This window comes from Lissotriton helveticus, chromosome 9 (genome assembly GCF_964261635.1).
Source record: "Lissotriton helveticus chromosome 9, aLisHel1.1, whole genome shotgun sequence".
NCBI lineage: Eukaryota > Metazoa > Chordata > Amphibia > Caudata > Salamandridae > Lissotriton > Lissotriton helveticus.
The window spans coordinates 901,990,904-902,013,858 of record NC_136070.1 but is presented as its reverse complement, the minus strand read 5'-3'; the positions used below and the strand labels follow the sequence as shown (position 1 = coordinate 902,013,858).

The following is a 22,955-nucleotide window of genomic DNA, read 5'->3' as shown; positions in this document are numbered from 1 at the left end:
CTGAGGGGTTCAAGGGAAGGGCAATCTAATTGAGCCTGCCTCAGGTCTGCCCTTGAGGGTCCCCCTGTCCCCAGAAACTCAACCTGGTCAGGTTCAAGCTCCTCAGAGACAGTCTCCTCTTGGACTGCAGAATCAGTTTCCTCTGAAACTTGATCCTCAACCTGGGGCAAGGTGGAAGGCTCAGCCTTTCCTCTCTTGCTCCTTCTCTTGGGTTGTGGATGGTCTATTGTTCCAAGATCCACCACTGGTTCAGGAAGGCACTTCTTAGCCTGAGCCCTTGTCATGGCAAGGACATGCTCTGAAATCCCTAGCATTTCTGCATGAGTCCTGTACTCCACTTCTGACCATGCTGAGCTTTCAAGGTCATTGCCTAACAGACAGTCTACTGGTAGGTCTGCACTCACCACAACTTTCTTTAGGCCATCAACTCCTCCCCAGGAGAAGTTCACAACTGCCACACTATGGGAAGTAGTGGAGTTGCTTGCATTGGTTACTAGGTAGCTCTCTCCTAGTACAATCTGTCCAGGGTCCACAAAGTCAGGTGTCACCATTGTGACACTGGCACATGTGTCCCTGTAGGCTTGAGCCAGTTTCTCATTAATTAAGGGAGTCTGCCTGTATTTGCCCAGGTTAGTGGGGCTTACTGCAGTGGGCAACTCAATGTCCACATCATACAGGAGAACTGCCTGTGTAGGGATTCTGACTAGGCCAGATCCTACTTCAATACCCAGGGTCAACCCAGCTACACCCTTGGTCTGTGTTCCACCACTGCTTACTGTACTTGGGGTTGCAGTTGCTTTAGGAGCTGTAGTGGTGGGAACTGGATTTGCCTTGGTGCACTCACTGCCCCAGTGTGAAACTGATTTGCAGGTATTACACCAAGGTGTCTTTGGACCTTTGTTCTTCTTCTTCTTGTTACCATTTTGGGAACCACCCTCCTTACTATTAGTTTGGGGGCCTGAAGACTTCTGGTCTTTTTCTTTATCTTTCTGATTCTGATTACCACCCTTCTGGTCTGTTTTCTTCTGGTCACCACCTTGGTTCTGGGGTTTCTGCTTAATCCTTGTTCTGACCCATTTGTCTGCCTTCTTTCCCAATTCTTGGGGAGAGGTCAGATCAGAGTCAATAAGGTATTGATGCAACAGCTGGTTTGTACAGTTATTAAGGATCTGTTCTCTCATTATAAGATTGTACAATCCTGTATAGTCTGAAACTTTACTTCCCTGCAACCAACCCTCCAAAGCCTTAGTGGCACACTCAACGAAATCAGTCCAGTCTTGAGTCTGTGCTTTTTGGGTGTCTCTGAACAACAACCTGTATTGCTCAGTGGTTAGGCCAAACCCTTCAATAAGAGCACTCTTCAAAACAGAGTAGTTTTTGGCATCCTCAGGTCTAACTGTGAGGAGCCTGTCCCTCCCTTTCTCAGAAAAGGAGTACCATAAAATTGCAGCCCACTGATCTTGAGGAACCTGCTGTACCATGCAGGCTCTCTCCAGAGCAGTCATCCATTTGTGGATGTCATCCCCTTCTTTAAAGGGGGGCACAATTTTTGTCAGGTTTCTATTGTCATAGCCCCTGTCTTTTTCTCTTGGAAAATTGCTGCCACCAGTGGCATCTAAGCCACTTAATTTCTGCTCTCTTGCCAAGGTAAGTCTAGCTTGAGCCAAGGTAAGTTTAGCTTGAGCCAGGGCTACCTCCTCCCTCTCTATTTGGAGTCTGACAGCCCTCATTCTGGCCCTATGCTCAGTCTTTTGAGAGGCAGTCATACCTCTCTCAGATTCTCTGGAGGCACTAGAAATATGAGAGTCCCCTGAGGGAGATCTCACTCTTCTGTTGCCTGGGAGAATAAGACTGTGGGATCTGGGGAGGTGCTGGCCCTCTCCATTTCCCAGTAGGTTTAAATTGGCCTGGCTAAGCCTGGCAAATCCAACCTGGCTACCCTCCTGACCCTGGCCTTCTGTGTCCTCAATCTCTGAGTCCTCATCCACCTCTTCTCCTTCTTCCTCCTGAGGGGTACCAGTTACAGGGGGTTTCTCTCCACTTCCTGACTGTAAGGGAATTCCATTCACCTTGTCTAAGTCATCCTGTTCTAGGATGTCTATCAGGATTTGGCAGGTGGGACTTCTGCCCCTTTTTAACCCTCTTGATTTGCACAAGGCAATCAAGTCCCTTCGGGTTAGTTTGTCATAGCTGGAAGTTGCCTGGGTAAGGTCAACTGTCACAGGAGCAGACCCTGAGGCTTTTCCTGTGTCAGACATGACTCTAGTGTGGTGTAAGTGATGCACCTACCTACACTAAGTGTTTTCCTACTGTACCTTACTAGTGAGTTGTAGTCAGGGTGTGCTAATCCCTTCAACCTACAACTACTAAGTCCAGTAGAACTTAATATGCTAAGCTTTTGATTTATATGTACCTAGAGGTACTTGATGTGATCTTTCAATTTGATACAAAGATTGCAATGGTAAAACAACAGCAAGCTCAAATCCGCACCGCTGCTCACCAATGTGAGAAGTTGGCCTGATAGGTGATGTTTCCAATTCTGGAACCACCTGTTATCAGACCAAACAATCCCTTATGGTGTCTGGTTGTAAGTCAACCTTATTAGACAAGCTATCCTAGGGGTAGCATGGACTAAGCAGCCTAAAGGCTTAACTTAAGAGGTCGTGTTAAGCGAGCTGTTTTACCACATACAATCCTGTAATACCAAATGAAAGGACACCACACAAGTATATATTATAAAAATATATGTATTTATTACTAAAAACAATCCCCAGTATTCTTTATGAATAAAGGGGCACAAGCGTTAAATCAAAAGCACTGTTTGAACATACAAAGTTGCACAATTATGGATGAGGGCAGGGGGCCACTCAAACCATATACTAAACAAGTGGTATAAGAGATGCCACTCGAGCAGTGGTTAGGCCTAGGGCCTAGGGAATCGCTGGGAGCAGTCAGGACAAGCAATGCTGAAGTCGGGAATGGCCCTCGGGATTCGGGAGATGTGCGGAAAGCGCACGCACGCACCAATGTTAACCAATGGTGCGTAAAAGTTGTAAAGTTAAAGTTAAAGGACACTTCCGCTGAACCTAGAGGAACAAAACTTAACACACAGACCCTAGAGGTGTGCACCAGTGTGGGAACACCGGCGGAGCAAAGTTACCTCACCCACAGGAAGTGGGTGCACAGGGTCGAAGTGACGTCGGGTTCTGACTCGCAGGCTCTTGGTGCTTGAAGCTGAAAGGGCTGCAGGCGGGTTAAAGATGAAGTGTCCGGTGGAGTCCAAGGGTGGACTCAAGTTGTAGAGTACCTGAAAGCAGAGGGGACAGAGTCTGGGTCACTCAGCAGTGACCAGGGTGGAACCAGGACGGAACCAGGCAATGTCGGGCGCAATCAGGTGGTCGTCGTGGAGCTTCTCTCCGCTGTCACGTGGGCTCTGGGGCATCTGCGACGTCCAGGAGCAGGTCACGATCTGTCCCACGCAGGCTCTCACCGTCGGTGCAGTCGGCTTCAAGTTTGGAGCAAACAAGCCTTGGCAAGAGCAATCCACGCGGGATCGGAAGATTGCTTCTCACTCGGACCAGGAAGGTCAGAGTCGGGGCTCCTTTTCAGGGGAGCTGATGTGGATCTGGAGCAACCAGATTCACGAGTCTTCTTAGTCGTTTCGTCGGCACAGGGACCACTAGCCAGCTGGCAAGTGACCGGGCCAACGCGTTGAGCCAAATAGAGCAGAAGGGCCCCACGCAGCACTCGTCGAGTGTGGAGGGCTGAACTTCGGCTCAGGAGTAGCTCAGGGTGGGGGCTTCTCAAACCCCGGTGCACAGCTTCGAGGATCACTCGTGGGCTGCACGGTCAGCGTCTCGTGGTCAATTCAAGATGGCGTGCCCCACGCTTCCGGTCGCCTCCACGGGTCTCAGCTTTGCAGGGACTGTGGATCGGGCTGTTAGAAGGCAGGCAGGCTTGATCTCGTCGATCTCAGTCGCTCGAGTTCCGGCGGGAACTGCAACTAAGTAGACGTCGAGGGCTGGATGGTGCCTGCTGCTGCAGGGTGGTCACTCCTTGACCACAAGGGAGATTCTTCGGGCTTCCACGTTGAGATGGAGGTCCAAGGGTCCAGAGTTTCGTTTCTAATGTTTCTTCCAGGAAATCTGATGTGCATTGGCACTGCTCCCACTCTTATTCGAATCTGGGGGGCGTGATTACCTGCTAGGTCCTCCCCTATGGGTGGGACCCAGGAAGTGGGTGGATACACCCCCTTCCTTTGATCCAGGCCGCCCTGGCACGAGGGCTGGAGTGCCCCAGAACCGGTTTGGCCGGATTATGCAAGGGGCAGCCTTGTGCGCCCCAGGCAGTGTCTGGTTTCTTTCAAACCTCCCTGCTACAATCCACTATCTCCTGTCTGGAGGGCGGTGACACCCTCCCGTGACAGGAAACCCTTTGTCCAGGACCCCTTTGGCTGAGTTTCGGTCAGCTACAGGGGTCCAGACATTTGTCTGTGGCAGAGGCATCCATTTTGTGGATCTAAGGTCTTTGGAGAAATTAACCGCGTTTCAGTAAAGCAACATGTCTTACCCCTCTAGAGGGGTGGAATGCCATCCCCGTCGCCAGAACTGGCGAGGGGATGGTATTCCAAATCGTATGACACCTTACACGACATGTTTTGATAAAGCCAAACCAAAGTTGCTATTTAACCGCGAGGATTATAAGGCACTTAAGAGTATATGGTATGGCATTATCCTGAAACAGCTTAGGGAGTTGTTCCCGACAGCTGCAGACAGGCTCAGCTCATGCTAGAGCTCCATCTCACATAAAACCACGCACTCTGCCTCCAGGATTGATGAGGCCTTCCATAGGAGTGGCTCACAGGTTTACATGTGTCCAGATATAGGTTTAGATATAGGTATACTATATCTAAGCAAGGGGTGTTTACACCACCTTACCCCAGCTGAGTGATCAGCCAGTTGTGTCAATTTAAGAACCAGCCAGGGGTGGCAAAAGATATGCTGCAGCCCCTGGTAGGCCTTGGTGGCCCCTATGCCCTGTGCACCTATAGTGCATTATACAGGGGCTGACAAGGAGTCCATTTCCAATTGGTATGGGCCTATAGCACATGTGTCAGTAATTTAGTGAGAGAACAGCAGGCTGGGGGTCTGATCAGCAGGCCCACAGCCTCAGTAGTCGAAAACCAGTGAAGCAAAAAGCAAAAATTTGGGGTGACCATAGGATAGCAGACCCTACTCTCCTACACAAGGCTCAGAAGTACAGCACAGAATACGCTGGGATATCAGGACACGTACGAAACGGGAAGGGATGTTGGGAGGGATGGGGACTGGCAATGTCTTAACCTATGGGTCCACAGATGTATACACGCTGAGAAGTGATCGGGCATTGGCAGTTTGCACCCATTTGTAAAGAAATATTACTATTACATAGAGTTGTCCACGCTGTCATAGACGAATTATACGGACCCAACCACGAGAGACAATGAGTCAGTTGCCTAAAGTTTAAAAGGGAGAATAAGAGAAAAGACTGTATAGGATGTTTGATACATGTATGTACAATGTACTATCTGATCGCAGTCACGAATAAAGAGTTAAAAAAAAAGTCCTTGGGCCCAGACTTCAGACAGTCCGAAAGACTAGGGTCTGCCCCCTTCAGCCATTGGCTGATATCACCCTGCATAAGACGCACATTCTCACAGAAAGTAGTTCCCTTCAGTGCAAGAGTTTACTGTCTGCTTTTTGAGACCAAAAATATTTTTGCTTTTTGCCAATGCTTTTTTGATTGAAGAGGGCAAGCAGGTTTCCCAACAATAAAGTTGTGCAAAAACAAAACGACCATTGATAAAGTCAAAAGGCTGGCAGCCAACACCAGGCCTATTGGCTTTGCTAATGCTTATTTTAATAATGGAGCAAGATCTCTTGAAGGGCGGGCTTGAATCTTAGTTACTCCAAGACGTTCCTTGGATTGATTAACATGATCTGAGCTCATACTATTAGGGACCAACACCTAATGAGACATTCCCCATTAGAGACTACCAATCCAAGTGACGTCCTAATATTTCAGACTTTTATTAGGAGACCTCCAAACTAAAGGCCTAATTACAATCTTGGCAGATGGGATACTCCGTCACAAACGTAGCAGATATTCTGTTCGCCATATTACAAGTTGCATAGGATATAATGGAATTGTAATATAGCGGAGACAACCCAAAGGGACAAACACTGTAAGAGACCTCCCCTTCAAGAAACGTCCATCTTGAGATCTCTCACTCTAAAACACCACTATCCCAATAGATTAACACACCATAGAAATCACCTCCCTAAGAGGCCTACACTGTAAGCAGTGGCCAGTCCAAGATACCTTATTCCCAAAACACCTCCACTCCAAGATACCCACACCTCAAGAAAGGTACCCCCTTAGAGACCTTTGTCTTAAGAAAGTTCACCTTAACAGATCCTCACCCTTTTGAAAACCCTCTCCAAGAAACATCAATCCCAAGCGCTATCCATTGCAAGAGGCTTCAGTCTTAGAAGGCCTCTACCCTCAAGGGACCTTTACCCCAACATATGTTGATTCTAAGTGGCACTCATTATTACATTTGTACCATATATTGTTGTTTTTGGGTTCAGGTGAGGGGAAAAGGAGCTTTTTGTGTAGTGATCCCTAAAATGTATGTTATACACTTACTGCATCAAACTTTTGAACTATAAGTCCCTCTCCCCTTATTAGAAGATATTTATAAAGATACAAGTGCTTTGTCAGGTACTGTTTGGAAGCCCCATGCATCTTTGTGACATAGCTCAGGCAAATTCTGTAGAAAGCATTACATCAGGTGGTATGTGCAACATACGTAGGAGTGGCACACACAATATCTTGGAAAGGAAAAATATCTCAGTAAGTTCTAAGGGCACAGTTGGTGAGTTTTTAAGTGGGATTCTCCCAAGCTGTAGAATATTATTGACCCAGACAGAAATGGGATGATCCCCATTATGCCAGTGCTTCTGAAAGGGCTACAGCAATGGGGCAAAGTCAACCTGCCAGTCATTTGACTGTCCCCTATGCTGCACTCTCATATGCATTAGCCTATCATTGTGGGTTGAAATGCTTCGACAGCCTGTCGTCCTATACTCATTTATAATCTAAATAATAATTCCTTTCTAATTATTTTCTTCCATCCCCTCCACAGGTTCATGCCCACATCATCAGCTACCTCAAGAAAGAGATGCCATCTGTGTTTGGGAAGGACAACAAGAAGAAGCAGCTCATTGCTAAGCTGCCCGTCATCTTTGCGAAGATCCAGCTTGAGCATCACATCTCGCCCGGAGACTTCCCTGACTGCAACAAAATGCAGGTAAGGTTGGCAGGGGCACCACTTGCACTCTAGTGACGAAGATGGCAGAAGGTAGAACAGGGGCTAACAAGGTAGCATTTTCATAGGCAGAGTGATTTTCTTTGGGTGAAGCAAAATGGCAGCACCCTTCTTCAGAAGCCTACAGCCTCAGTTTCTTACGGTTGTGCCATTGAAGAAAACCTCAGGGAGTAGCAATTGATCCCCTCTTTTCCTTCAGAGGATTCTCCAAGGTACAAATGTAGTGTTGTCAGGGCATCTACAAAAATAATCATAACTTGGTGCATCATTTTAATTGTGTTTCCAACTGTGCACACTAGGCTGGAAGATTCACATCCACTTTTAGAAGCCATACCTCCAGAAGGAAAAGGGGGCCTGGAAGAAGTCAGGCCTTCCTGCTGCGCTTCCCTATGGCAAAAGAAAAGGGCAGGAATGCCCCGTATCTATAAGATACGGTGCATTTCTGTCCTTTTCCCCTGCGGCGGCGCACAATTGCCTGCCGTGCGCCAACGCAGGCACCTTTGCAACATGGTGCAAGCATGCCTGCATTGCGGGTATGATTATTTTTGTACAGGAAGGAAAGCCTTTCCGTACAAAAATAATCACAAGAGGCTTTTTCCTCTTTCTATGTGTGATGCAGAATGCAGCACACAAAGATAAAGGAAAAACGAGGAGGAAAAAATACATTTCTCCTAGTTGTGCCTCCCTTATGCCTCCCCTGGGGAGGCGTAATCTTTTGGCACTGCCTCAGATTCATAATTTCTCGTAAATCTGGGGCAGTGGCAAAAGGCCATGAATGTTGCTGAGAACACCTGCAACAACACCCATTGCGCGCCCCTTTAACGCAGAACACTGCATTAAAAGGACTGATATTTATCAGGCAGCATTAAGCCAAAAAAGTGGCTTAGTGCTGCCTAAGTATCACGTAGGCTTCGGCACCACGAAACCTCACAAAAAGTGACGTAGCGGAGGCGCATGGAGGCGCATAAACGAGGCCCTGTGTCGTTAGCTCATTCTTGGGCTATACTTCCCCCTACAAAGACACTCACTCCATGTCTCCTGACATACTTTTTTTTTTGCCTTCCGACAGTTATCAATTTACCATATCCCCGTTCCAGCTCAACCCACAGTACTTTAGATGGTTTGGTTGGTACCCCTTCTAGCCTTTTATGTGGTTTCACCTCCTGCCTCCATCTTCTCTTAATTTATAAGAGCAGTAGAACATCCCAAGCGGGCAACTTGCATGCCCAGCGCAATGTTTACTCTTTCATTTATGCCTTAATATTAATAAAAGGTTAATTATATTTTAGTCAAAGCACTTTCCATAGAAAATCGTTACAAAGAAAATTATTAAAACCCAGTAAAAATTGGTACTTATTTTATCAACTCAATAGAATCAAAAATTGGCAAAGCCAATGGGTCTGGCATTGCCTGCCAGCCTTTTGGCAATTCCTTGTTTTTTCATGTTTTTTCAAACTTTTATTGTTCAGGAAGCCACTGGGGCTTTGTCGATCTAAAAAATACATTGACTTATGGCAAACGTTTTTTGGCCTAAAAAAAATAACACATTACCGTGATAACCTCTGACTCTGAAGGGAACTACTATATGTGTAGATGTGCTCATTCTGAAAGAACAGAATGCTGTAACTCATAATGAAGTTAGCCAATGGATGAATGGGGCTGGCGCATTGTCTCTTGATGCATGCTTGAGTGGGTGGGACAAAAATGTGAATGGCACAGCCTCAGACAAATGGATGATGTGTGGTTAAAAACCCTTATAAGTAACTACATCATACACATAATTTTAGTGAAAGAAAAAGATCTTGGCTAACACTGAACTAAAAAAACAATGCACTGCCAGCCTCTTACCTTTGGGAAAGAAAGAAGGAAGGAAAGAAAGGAAAACAGAAGAACCAAAACAAATAAAGACAAAGAAGTAAAGAAAGAAGGAAAGATGGTAGGAAAGAAGGAACAATCGCTGCAAAGTAGGAAACAAGAATGAAAGAAAGAAGTAAAAAAATAGGACAGGAAGAAGGAAAGAAAGAAAAAAGAAGAAAGAAAAAAAGAAATTAAATGAAAAAAGGCAAGGAATAAAGAAGGAAGACAGCCAGAATGAATGATAGAATGAATAAAACCAAGAAAGAACGAAAGAAAGAAGGATAAAAATCCAAAAAAAAAAGAAGGACGGAATGAAGGAAACAAAGTAGAAAAGAAGGAAATGAAGGAAGGAAGGAAAGAAAAGAAAGAAATAAAAGTTTAGGAAGAAGGCAAGAAAGAATGTTATATGGATAGAAGGATAAAAGAAAGGAAAGAAAGCAAGAAAGAAGAAAAGAAGCTAAGAAAGAAGTAAAAATGCAAGAAATCATGATAGAAAGAAGGAAAGATGTAAAAAAAGAAGGAAAGAAAAAAGAAAGGAAAGAGCAAACAAAAGAAAGCAGGAAAGATAGAAAGGAAGGCAGGAAAGAAGGAAAGAAAGAATGAATGATGATGGAACGATAGAAGATAAGAAAGAAGGAAAGAAAGAAATGAAAAAAAAAGAAGGAAGGAAGAAAATTAGGAAGAAGGAAGCAAAGAAAGAACCAGAGGAAGAATAAATATTAAAAGAGAGAATGAAAGAAATACATTAAAAAATAAATGTGTCAAGTGCTGCAAATTAAAGGTGATAAAGATAAGAAAAAATCCAAGTACTTCCCAACCACCCTCCCCTATGGACGAGACTCACAGGAAACCAGAAGATGCCAGGAATAGGACAGACCTATCGCAGAATCTGTTGCACTGGTTTGATGAGGAGCCATATTCTAGAACCCACCTAAGTCCATACTCATACAAGCATATATTTTATTATAGCTAGTGTTTCCTATGATCTAATCGAATACAATTTTATTACTGCATATCTAGGCTATGAATATCGGGGTACAAGTAGATTGTGGCCAAAATATCGAAGACCACAATATCAAAAGGTAAGGGCATATAGAGTAAGTATAGATGTACTATTCCTAACTCCACATCAACATACCCTGAAGATATATACACATATATATGTTTCGTCAAGGTACATATGTGAAGTTAGGTATAGAAAATCTATACTTGCCTCTCCTTATTCTGGATTTGAAATTATGTCCTCGATATTTGCCTCCCTCGATATCCTGGCTTCGATATTCAGGATGTACACTATCAAATACAAATATTATTCAATATAATTATCATCATAATAATAGGTAGTTCAGCAATAATGCATAGCACTCCATTGAAGCAGAAGGCACACAATTGATGGACGTAATGCAGAACAAATCAAAACATTCACCCCCAGTCATTGAAGACAATGGTGTGCTCCGTGCTTCTAGGGGCCGGTAAAGGCATGCAAAGCAACATTCCAATCTTGTTTTCACAAAGGCCTCTGGAAGCCCGAGGCGGGCTCAGAGAGGCCTTTGTTTTATTTGTTAGAATATTCTGTCCTCTAGTGGCAGAATGTTCTAATAGCCTTATAGCCCTTCGTAGCTGGGCTATACCGCTATTAAAGTCCCACTCCCTTGTTAAAGGCCCTCACGATCGGCTTGGGCCTTTAACGCTGGAGCGGGCCTTTAATAGCTGGTATAGCCCACTACGGCGGGCTATAAGGCTATACTATAAGAGTGACGAGAATATACAGCACAAACGCTGTTTATCACATATTCCTAATTAATTACTCTAAACTCCTGATATGTCTTGTGGCATTACATTATTACACTGCTTTGTTGTCAAGCCATGCAATAACTCCTGTATACCACTTGTAGCTCCAGTGGTCTTCAATATTGTATTGCTGTTAGAAATGGGATCTCTGGTTGGCTACGGCTTGCGCCAAAGCCAGGCAGAGACCACCACTCTAGGCTTATCTCAGAGGCAATGTGTAAAGCGTTTGTACAACACACACATACAGCAGCAACACACTAGGCATACCACAAAAGTAACTCCACACAAGGATATATATAAAAAATAGCCTTTGTATTGTCATAAACACATTAGAAACATAATCACATAATATACACTATGCCAACTGGCATTAGGCAATATTCACAGGGGATTATATACAGGACCAGTCCAATCGGGCAAGGGTCAGAACCATCAGAACGGGTAAGTAAATGCAAATATAAAACACAACCAGTAACTACTGGTTCCATAATGACCTAAGCATTATCATATTAGCCATCAACCCACACTAGGCCCAAACCTCATCAGCATAAACACATTACGCAACGGGCCTCACCATCATAAACACAGTATACCTAGACATTCTAAACATAAAAACAGTATGCCCTAGGCCTCACATTAGGCCTAACTTTACGCATAAATCACATTACGCATAGACTTCACATTAGGCATACACCATCAGGCCAGGACATGGCGCATAAATCTCCTAAGCATAAACAAGGTATGCAATCACTGTAGGCAGGAAAATGTAGGCATTGGTCATCATGTTAGAACCTGGCACCCTATCAACACTCTCAACCGACCCCCAGGCCAACTGGCCTTTCGCTGGGGCCTCCGCTGCCCTATGTCCAGAAAGTCAGGGCACTAAGGAGGGGGGTACAACTCACCCCTTCTTTACTGGCATAGAATGGCGCCAAAATGTTGCAGCTGCCCGCAACTGCGGCGCAGCTGTGAGTGAACCAAAGCACTGGCACTACTGTGCCTCCCGTTGCAGTTGCCCACTCTCAGGCAGGGCAGCTGTAAAAAGCACCACATAGCTATTAGGCACAGGCACCACTGGCCCTCTGGACCCCCCTCCCCCTCTGGGGCCCTGCAACTACTGAGCCCCACGTAGGAGCGGCCCCCTTTCAGGTGGGGCTGCTCATGGCATGGGCACCGACAATGTGCCCCAAAGCGGGCACCAACAAGACCTGTGTAAGCCCCGCAAGACTCTTTAACCAACAAGCAGGCTCCTGTTCGACCCCACTCACCAGAGTCCCAAAGAGTCTTCCTGCCTGCACCGGTCACCAGCGATCTCTGCTTCCATCAGGGCGGCAACACGCGGAGCTCTCTCTGCACACGAGAGCCCACCGACCAGCGCTAGCATTTCTCTGTACGTTGGGCTTCCCTCGTCCATGGCACCCCGCGTTGCCATCTCCGTACTTCACCCAGGCCCCCTCCTGGGACATGGGACTTGGATATGGACCCCCCAAGGCTCCCTACTCTCCTTTTTCAGCCGCACTCTGCGACATGCAGGAAGGCGGGGTGGGCTCCCGCCGTACTTCTCGGGCAGCATGCGGGGCTTTCCTCCACTTACAGGAGCCCCGCTCTTCTCTACTATGCCTTGGCCACATCACCGGTGACTTCCTCCGTCGGCTCAGCTGATGCCGCGGGGCTCTCCCTCAAGCATAGGAATCCCGCCGGTCCCTCACTGCAGCTTCTGCCCCGGAGGGCGCGTAGCTCCACCCCCGGTCAGGTGGCTGTTGCCTGACTTCCGGGTCGGCCCGTTTGGCAATCTCCAAGAATCCGTGGTAATGCAGGGTGGGCTCCTGCTTTTCTTCCGCACACCTGGGGGATCCCCACGCAGGGGGTTCCCTCGAGGGCCACACAGCAGTGGGGTGGGCATCCGCCGACGGACACCACATGCGGGGTAGGCTCCCGTAGTCTTTATATCCATGAAGCGGGGTAGGCTCCCGCTAGCTGAAATCACGGTAATGCAGAGTGGGCACCCGCCATGCTTAAGCACCAAAATGCGGGGTAGGCACCCGCTTGAAAGCACAAAATGCAGTGTAGGCTCCCGCTCTCCTTCGAGCACACAAAATTGCGGGTTGGGCTCCCGCTCATCGGCATCATGGGGGAATCCCTACGCTGGTGATTCCCTCAGCAGCAACCTGCAGCGCTCACCAGGGGAATCCAAGCAAAGCACTCCCAGCGCGCAAAAATGCTGCCAAGGGCAGAAGAAATGGGTCCCAAAAGTCCTCCTTGGCATCAAGGGGCAATGCAGGGCCCAGGGAGGCAAGCCCTCATGGCAGCCACCCCTTTGCCCCAGCAGCAGCATTCCCAGGCAGTACTCTGGAACAAGAAGTGAACATTTTCATGGGGTCACAGCCCCTGTATTTATATTAGAAAATCCCTTTGTGTCACAGCACATGGCTAGGGGGATACCAGTCAGAAGTGGTTTAGAGGGGATTTGGAGCACTTTGTTTTGCCCAGCTCCTCTACCCTTTGTCAGGTGGGGGCTCAGTGATCAGACACACCACAGGGGGCGGAGCCAGCATTGGGGAGGGAAGGCACAGCCCTATCCAGGTCCCAGGTGCAACTCCTCCCTCCTATCTGCATGCAGATCTTCTCTATTCATCACTGGGCTGACTCACCTTGTCTCCTGGAGCCACCCACACCTCTCAGCTCCTATCAATCACAAGCCAGACATGCAATTCACATCAGGCAGGCAGACACACAGAAATGCCAACTTCTAAAAGTGGCATTTCTCCACCTGTCACCATAAATCTGTGCACACCATTGTGCAGCATTTATTCTCACACGTTCATACATACTAAACTCGCCCCTACACTCCTCTCATACCCGGAATTACCATGGACACACATATCCCCCATGCATTCCTATGGGAGGGTAGGCCCATCTCACCACACATACACAGAGAGCGCACGCACTCTACACTGGACCACAGTCCTAAAGTGCTCAGAGGCCTAAAATCACCAACACCAGGTTACAGAAAAAGGCTAGGAGAATGCAAAAAGTTTCGGGGTGAACCTGCCAGAAGGGCCAAGTCCAACAATTGCGCTATGTAGCATGCCTCCCAGAGTTTCAGCTCTCTCCCTCTTCACTAACTGAGGGGAGTTTGTATACCCTGTTGTTGGAAAACGAGGCAGCATCTGTGAGGCCTGCACAAATAACCTGACTACATTTGTCCTTCACTGGGAACCAAACACCCAATTGTAGCGCCTGACTCTCAGAGGGTCGCGTTGCAGAGCAGTCTGAAGCTTACTCTAGGGAGATGGGGTGGGCTAGTAATCGCCATTTGCAGGTGCGCAGAAATAACACTCAATAATTGATTGTCCAGTCTGTACTTTGCTTTATAGAAGTAAGAGTGCATTTATTAAACACACACACTACTCCATACTATGCACCAATTTACAAATATACATAAGCTGTTGGAATTACTTTGTGACATTGCATAACATCTCCACCCCTCCCGCTCTAGTACCACCACTCCCATGTAGGCAGATCATCTTGCCCCAATGCAGTTAGTTGAACATAACCTGGAGCGAGGCCCTGCGCACTGGCACCATCCCAATGGCAACACCCCCAGTATCTCAACAAGCATTTAAAATAGGTAACCCTGCCTTGGTGACCCAGAACCCTGTCTGAGCATTCCCTACTGACCATGAGGTATACGCCTCTACATCTGTAGGGGCTAGCAGTCTGGGTTCTTCGTCTAAGCGCAGCAGCAAGAATCCATCTTTAAACATCACTTTAGAATGACAGTTCTCATCACATTTGTGGATCATTAGAATGCATTGAAATTGCAGCCCATAAAGGCATCACAGATGAAATCACAGGATTACATATACAGCCAGACACCCTAGCAGGAATGTCTGGCAACATAACCCCACTTTGGTTATGACTCCTCCTTTCACATGTACTTCACATTACACATGTACTTCACATTAGACACGTGAACTTCAGTCCCTCTAAAAGAAATAACCGTTAGTAAATGCATTTCTGGTGCAATTATACTTCTTCACCTCCAGGGAAGGCCCTGCTCCAGACATCCCTGACTCAGCCCTTCACTCCTCGAGGCAGTCCCTAGCGCACCCCCAGCTGTAGAACAAAAGTTACTGCCATGGGGATTCAGATTACTCCTTCCTTAGCCCTTGTGGGGTTATTTTTTTGAAGTCCCCAGGACACTTATGGTGGGACTTTTCTGCTTTGTGCTGGGGGAGGCTGCATGACTCCTGCACCTCCCCCTGCACCTTGGCATTCATGTAGTGGTGACCCCGTCCTCCTGGGGCCCCCACAATCAGAGAAACGGGCAGGTTTTCAGACAGGCCAGTCCTGCCTGCGCAAAGCATTATGGGGCGATTTTCCGTGAGCCCCGTGCATCCTTGAGCAGCGGCTGCCCCACTGTGCCGGGGAGAGCTGTGCAGCCTGCTTCCTTTCGCGGGGGCCCGTTCCCACCCGGGCCCTCCTGCAGCTCCCCGCTCGTTGGGGGGCCCGGTCCCACCCGGACCCCAGGTACATGTATGCAGCTCGGGAAGCCCACGCCGGCTGCTTCTTTCCTATTTTCGGGGCCCAGGCCCTCCGCAGCTTGGCACTTTGTGGACGGGGTGCAGCCTGGGGAGCCCACCCCCGGCTGCTCTGGCTGGCTCCCGGCCTGGCCCGCACTCTTGTGTGCGGCCGCGGGAGCCAGCACAACTCTTCTGGTCTGCCGAGCGGGCAGACCCGGCAGCTTCCGCGGGTCCGGGGGGTCTTTCGGGGAGTGCAAAGGCACTCCCCCCACCTTCCTGCGTTTCGGGCCCGGGAGCCCATCAGCGTTCCACGACTTGCCACTTCTGTGGGGGCCAGGGTGGGCTCCTGGCACCCCGCGCGAGCCTCCTCCACTTCTTCGGGGGCTCGGGGATGGGGTCCCAGGTCCCTTGGGCATTCTCACGGGGAGCGCAATGGCGCTCCCCGACGGTCAGCTTCGCGGGGGGTGCTACGGCGCTCCCCCGGTTTGCATCTTCGCGTGGGGCATGACGACGCTCCCCCGCCTCCTTCCTCACACGGGGCTCGTAGTTGGGATCCCGGGTCCCTCCCCCTGCAAACCATCACGGAGTGCGCGATGGCGCACCCCAGCTTTACTTTGTTTGGGGGCAGCCCCCAGGACCTGACCAACCCGGGGGCATCTCTGAGACCGGCAGCGGAGCCCCATGCGCTTCGTCGTTGGTCTTCTTAGGGGGTCAAAGGTCGCCTACCTTCCAGGGCCGTATCTCAACCCCTGGGGGTCCGATCTTCTCCATTTTCGTGTCTTCTTGCTCCTGGTGGCGCCCCCAGCCACTGGGAGCACTCTCCTTTGCTCTCTGGGCCTCTCGGAGGGGGGTATTCAGCAGGGTGCTATCTTCAGTGGATCCCTGCGCCAGTCTTTCGCCTATCTCTCCCGCTGCGCCTCCCTTCTGCTTGCTCAGAGGCCCAGGCTGCTGCTCACTGGTCCTAGACTCTTTTCCTAGTGCTGTTCAGGGACCTGGGGGGCAATCAGCCTTGCAACTGCCCATTGCCAGGCTCCAGCACCTTCTATCTCCACAGACCACACCCCAGAGAGAGTTTTTCTTCCTGTGCAAGCACTTTTTAAAAAGTTGAGTAGGGGGGTAGCAGGAAGTCTCTGTTGGTCCTATCAAACAGCGACATATCACTTCCCTGCCCCCTCCCTCCTTCTTGTCCAGCCTCTGGGTTTGTTCAAAATGGCATCGTCCAGGGTCTCTGGCCACATGATCTCTGAAAAAGCCCCTTCCCCCCTCGCTGCCTTCCCTCCTTGGTGCAGCCTGGTGCCTGGCACCCAGTGATAGCTGCTGATGGATGAGCCTGTAGCCCCACCCATCTTCTCTTCGTGGAGAGGAGGCCTTAGCTTGTGGAAGAAAGGTTATTAATCCATCCTGCTGAGCCCTCAGCCAGGGTCTGGTTATGGCTGGCTCAGAGTAATATGACAGTTCTGTACGACCCAAAAGCAGTACAAATATGACTTTGGACCCTGCAGAATACTCTTTCTCACATCAGTTACAGCGGACTTTAGTGCATGTCTGGAATCTGTAGGCCTTATGAAAGTTACTCTAGCCCATGGGCTCCACATCCCCATAGGGGAATAATGAAGTAAAAAAACAGTAAAACACACTGACTTTCCATGGCATGTTCCTTCCCAGTGTATAAAGCCTATTCCATGTCACCACCCCATTCTGCATAAGTCCTGCCACATCAGTCTATCTGCACCTGCTCTTTGGCTGCAAACGCTAGGAATCTCCCCTGCGCGGCCCCTACACGTGTGCACACGCATGTACACATGTGTCTACATGTAACCAGCCCGGTGTCCCTTACTCCAGCTGCCGCACAGTGGCCGGGTCAAGCCAGGGGGACACCAGTAAAATCCCCATGCAGTCTCTTTCATTATGAGTTCACTGTGGGTGAGCCCCAACTTATGAGGCTCCCCCACAGTAAAAGCTCAACATGTAGGTGCTCAAAAAGCAAAAAATCCGGGCGGCCCATAGTGTCAGAACCACCTTCTAACACCTGTATTCCAAAGCATCTCTATGTAGCTGATGGAGACACCTTTCACTCAGAAACCAATTTTGGGCAAGTAGCAACATTTGCTGGACACAATACGTTCATTCAAAATCCAGGAAATGTTAGTATATGTTGTCTTTGAAACCCCAGAAGTTTTTAAAGGAAAGTTTTACCTCACAGCTTCTGTAGTCACTGCAAAAGTGGAACATTCCACTTCAAGCTGGGCAGTGAAGGCATGATGTATAAGCACATATAAAAGAAGAGATTACTAATTTGCAATTCCTGCAGAAGCAAAGCAAGTACTTCCGTTAAGCACACACACTCATTTTAAGATTGAATGCATACTGATTTTAAGTGAATGCTCTAATGTTAGGTCAGAGTTCCTATGGCAATATATGACATTATTTCATTAAAATCTAATCTGCTGCATGTTAGAGCGCAATTTAAGTCAGGTGTTTTGGGATACCGTGGAATGAGTTTGTATTATATCAATATGCTAGAGAGCTAAAGCACTGACTTCATCTGCCATTGTTTTCCCGTTCTACAGGAGCAGCTGATGGTCCACGACTTCAAGAAGTTTCACTCCCTGAAGCCCCAGATGATTGAGGCTTTGGATCAAATGATGACTGCCGACATTGCAAAGTTGATGCCCTTACTCAGACAGGAGGACATGGATACCACTGATCACATGGTCCAAGGTGGGGCTTTCGATGGCACGCACAATGGCCCATTTGTGGAGGGCTCTACCGATGGTGTGTATGAAGGAGCAGATGACGAGGAATGGGTAGTCACCAGGGACAAGTCCAAGTATGACGAGATCTTCTTCAACCTCTCACCCATGGACGGGAAGCTGACTGGCACCAAAGTAAAAAACTGGATGGTCACCACCAAGCTTCCCAACTCAGTGCTTGGGAAGATCTGGAAGCTTTCCGACGTTGACCGTGATGGAATGCTGGATGACGAGGAGTTTGCCTTGGCCAGCCACCTTATTGAAGTAAAACTTGATGGCCATGGGCTTCCCGGTGAGCTTCCAAGGCATCTGGTTCCTCCTTCTAAGAGGCGCCAGAAGGGCTCTGCAGAATAAGAAACCCCAGCCACATCATGCCTATTAACTCTCTTGGTTTCCACAAGATTGCTCCTAAAGAGCGTGTGCAGAGGGTGGGGGCAGGAAGAAAAGAAGAGAAAACATATATGAAGCTTTTTTTTTGGGGTGATAATGACTCAAAAATCCTTTGTTCGAAAAAATATTTTGGCCACCTTGACATGTGATATATAAAATGTCAAGTGGGCTGAAACCAATTTTTAAAACCTTTTGTGATGCTGACATATTATTTGACGCAATGCTCAGTTTCCGGCAAATAATAACACATGCAATGTATATCTGAAATATCTTTCTTGAGATTCTGTTCATTGATCCTACAATGAAGAATTTAGTATTTCTCTTAGGTGTGATTAATGGAAGTACAATGTGACCAACCACACTTGCATGGATCAAAGCCCTGCCTTCAACAAGATGGTATACCTACTGTAATATGTCAGTGTTAGATCCTGCAAGGAGGTTTTGGACTTGAGTAGCATCCCATCACTGTTCTGGGATGGGGTCATGATTGCCACTGCTTGAGCGCCCTCAGATGCTTCATATTGATCTTAACTCTTAGAAGACCTGCAGCCAACAAAAGGTTTAAAAGTTAATATATACTCAAAAAGGTCAGCAACCTGCTTTGCTAATGGGGAAATGGTTACCCTGAGACCTGTTGACATGAAGATGCTTCTAATAAATATCAGTGTAGGAGATGTCATCTCAAACTAGCTGGACAAGACCAACGACCAAAGATGTCTGTGTCCGGCACATTACAAAAGCAGTGAGTTCTATATAATAATATCTAAGAGAATTTTCATATGCTTTTATGGTAGACGCCAAACGTAGGTAGTCCAGGTGCGACCACCATTAAACCGTGTGCGAGTAACATTCTTGCTCTGCACAAGAAGCCACCTGATGTTTTTTCTTGTGTTGGAACATAAGAAACAGAAGTGGATTTTGAGCAGTATGGCAAAGGGAATCTGTCTATTATTACATGTTCTCAGTCATGAGATCTAAGCAGTCTTCGCTATTTTGCTCACTGTGAAATATATAATTGATCAGTGACTGCTGTCACTCCATATTCAAAGAGATCCAGGATAGGCTGTGCTTCTGGAGAAGTGGGAAGGTGGGATCTTACACTGGTGCTACTGAACTTTCTTTGTGCCACCTTAACCATCTCCTTCTGCTGGACCCTCCCTACTCAAAAAGGGGTTGGTTGGTCACAGTCAAGATCTCTGGTGGTCAACCCGCCATGCAACTAAAGAGTTAGTTGGCCAGCCAGGGATGATTTAGTCATAGCATGGCAGTGCACAACAAGTACACGGAGAACCAGGTTTTATGTCCCATACATGAGTTCAGAAAGTTCTGTCTTTTGTTACCCGCGCCCTACCTAAGGGCATTACAGGATGTTTCAAAGGAGCCTCCAGTGGATAGTTTGTTATGTTCCTTAGGACAATTATGGCTGTAGACACACCTCTGTCTTTAACCGCCTTCGTAGGACGGTTCATTTTTCATTGTCCAGATGTCTAACACCAGTGTTCACAGTCCCCCAGTGCCTGTGCCAGGCCTTTTTGCAACCACTCCAGCACCTGATGGATGTGAACCTTGTTGGGTTGCACCAAAGCAATCCAGCCTATCTACACCGTCGCTTGGGTTTGAATCACAGTCAACAATTGCTTTGGGTGGTTACTCCGGAACGCTCAGTTGCTTTGAAAGTTCGAAGCATCTATCATTGAAAACAGTAGACGGACGCTCATTCTGATTTTGCCCTCCCAAGTTATTATAAGATCTGAGCAGTGATTGGTACACAATGTATCAAAGCAGAGACAACTAGCAACAAGTATGTTGGTAATTGTAGAAACCGCAGGGAGTTGCTCTGGAATAGCTACCTTTTCAGGCGAACGCACCACAGTGGCCAGGCATAACCAAAGTTACGCTGAACTGATCCTTTCGCTTAGTCATTTTTCATGCGTAGAGGCTTACATCCAATAGTTTTTGGCAGATTCTGGCCCTGTGCAAAACTCATGGGAAATTACTATCAGTTACTGAAGCGATATGCTTTACTATGGTATAAAAAAGAGGTGCGTGGGCAGCCTCCAATTCATGATTATTTTTGGTTTTTCCTTGTTACCCGGACTTCAGATGATAGACTTTCCAGTTGTTCTTGTTCACCACGTGCTGCGACAAGATGCCAACCAATAAGGCAGATTCACAAAAGTCTTAACAAAATATAGAGTTTGTTCTTTGAAACCATTGTCGGTCGTTCCACTGATGTGTTCTGTGTGTTTTTTTGTATTTTTGCCTGAGTTTTGGTCCTTTTTCGATAGCATGTCATTATATATTTGACTACACGCTTCACTGTGACCCAAGTACTCTGAACTCACACCGCAAGTATCAATCTCTTGCTAGCAGACTCTTTTACAAGTACATTTGTCCTGCTTTTATAAGTATAGTTTGTTTCACAGTTATTTTATTTTTGACATGCCTGATCCCCCATTTTAAGAATCCCCACCACAGCAAGAGCTATTACAGCGAGCACCAGTCTAACAGTGGTGCTTTTCTGCTCCTATTACTGGTTATTTCAGCAGTGTTACTGATATTAAATAAGATAGATAGGTATTGGACTGCAGCCAGACTGTACAGCTCTCCAGCCCCATTTCCAAAAGTGCACCTGGGAGGCCTGCTTAATATTCAAGTCCATATCCCTGTGCATGTTGAATCACGCAATCTTGCTTTTCTAATTCCTGCCCTAGTTTGGTTATGTTTCATCATGCACTAGAGTAGCAGAATGAAAACCTGGACAGGACCACAACCTGGTACTAATGACTACATTTGCACTTAGTACTTGGAAACTTGCAGAATCTGTTGAGGATTTGAAACTACAACAGATCGGTCGATTGTCTAAAACACCAACAATAATCAGGCACATAGGTCTAACCTCCTACTAGGCAGCCATTTTGTTTTTGCTGGAAGGTAAAGTATGGGCGCTGTACCATGCAAAATTGTATTATCACAATGTAAATACATTTTTTAGAAGGATAAAACATTTAAATAAGACAAAGTTGATCAAACGCGACCGGATTTTCCTTTGAAATTTAGAGTTGCCTTCTAAAATGCCAGTATTACGGGCTGTTAGCTTGTTAGCCAACCCTCTACATTCTGGGACTTGTAGTCTCATGTTTTTAACAATATAAAAGCAAAAGTGGGGCTGGTTAAATAGTAAGATATGGATAAGAGTGGCCTGATGACATAGGGCCTGTTTACTACCGTCACAACCGAGTTGTAAAAAACACTTACTTGCAGGATTGTAGTCTTTGGTCTAGAATTGACTTGTGGTAGATATCCTATGCTGGTATTCCTCTCAGGACTTGCTGACAAATGTATGAAGTTTGAAGGTATTTTCTATGAGGCCACAAGATTTTTAATATCTCCCAGACGTCTCTCACAGACCTTACAAACACTGGACAGTCTTCCAAGTGGAAATGTGAATGGATTGTCAGTCATCAGCTGACTCAAGTTGGACTTAAGGAGCTTCTAGAGAAGATGGTAGATTGCAGAACAAGACACCGGGGTGCCATGTCAATAGGGAAGTCTAACTAAGAATAGAAGACCACAGTCCATCCTGGTAGTAGGCATAAGATGGGTCACCGTCCTCTCCTGCAGAGGGAAATCATGGAACTGTACATATGATATTCACAAACACCCTCTCATGTTGTCTTGTCTGTCGGTGCCCCCGCTTGCTTTGTTAACTCTTTCAGTGCCACCATTCTGTACCCTGCCAGCATAAGCCTGAGCAGAAGCTCCAAGGCTTAACATCCTAATGTTTTGTTCATTACACATATTTATATCATTATCCTATAATAAAGACTACCAATGCATTGATGAATGGGCTCGAAGGACTGACTTTTTTTTAACCTGTCGAAATGTAATCAAAATTTCTCTCCTGCACTTTCCCTGATTGTTTTCTCCTGGAATGAATATGTTCACCTGCATCCTTAGGTCATCATTCCTAATCTTACCCATCAGTCAGTATTATGATTCTTGTGATGGTTTTTTCCCCTTCAAAATAGGTATAGAAAAATGGCATCTCCATTCTGCCTATTGCTGGTAGAATTAGCCCCCTCCCCCGAAATGTTTATTAGAACCCCCCCCATGAATTTGGCTCTAGTTGCGCCTGGGTACCACCATATGGTATCGTTAAGTATCTGCAAACTGGTGCGGCGTAGCAGGGTTAGGCTTTTTCACTCATAAATGGGGAGTGACTAGTGGTAATGACCTTTACATAACATTTTGCATATTTCTTTACAG

The 22,955-nt window shown here is 47.1% G+C and overlaps 1 protein-coding gene across 1 annotated transcript in view; it reads left to right on the top strand.

Annotated features, from left to right (window-relative positions):
* EHD2 (EH domain containing 2) overlaps positions 1 to 22,533 on the top strand; it is a 199,397-nt gene extending 176,864 nt beyond the window's left edge. Inside the window, exons 4-5 of the mRNA XM_078661069.1 lie at positions 7,187 to 7,351; positions 18,114 to 22,533. Coding sequence (XP_078517195.1) covers positions 7,187 to 7,351; positions 18,114 to 18,650 — 702 coding nt within the window. The 3' untranslated portion in view covers positions 18,651 to 22,533. The remainder of the gene's footprint in view (positions 1 to 7,186; positions 7,352 to 18,113) is intronic.
* The last annotated feature ends 422 nt before the right edge of the window (positions 22,534 to 22,955 follow it).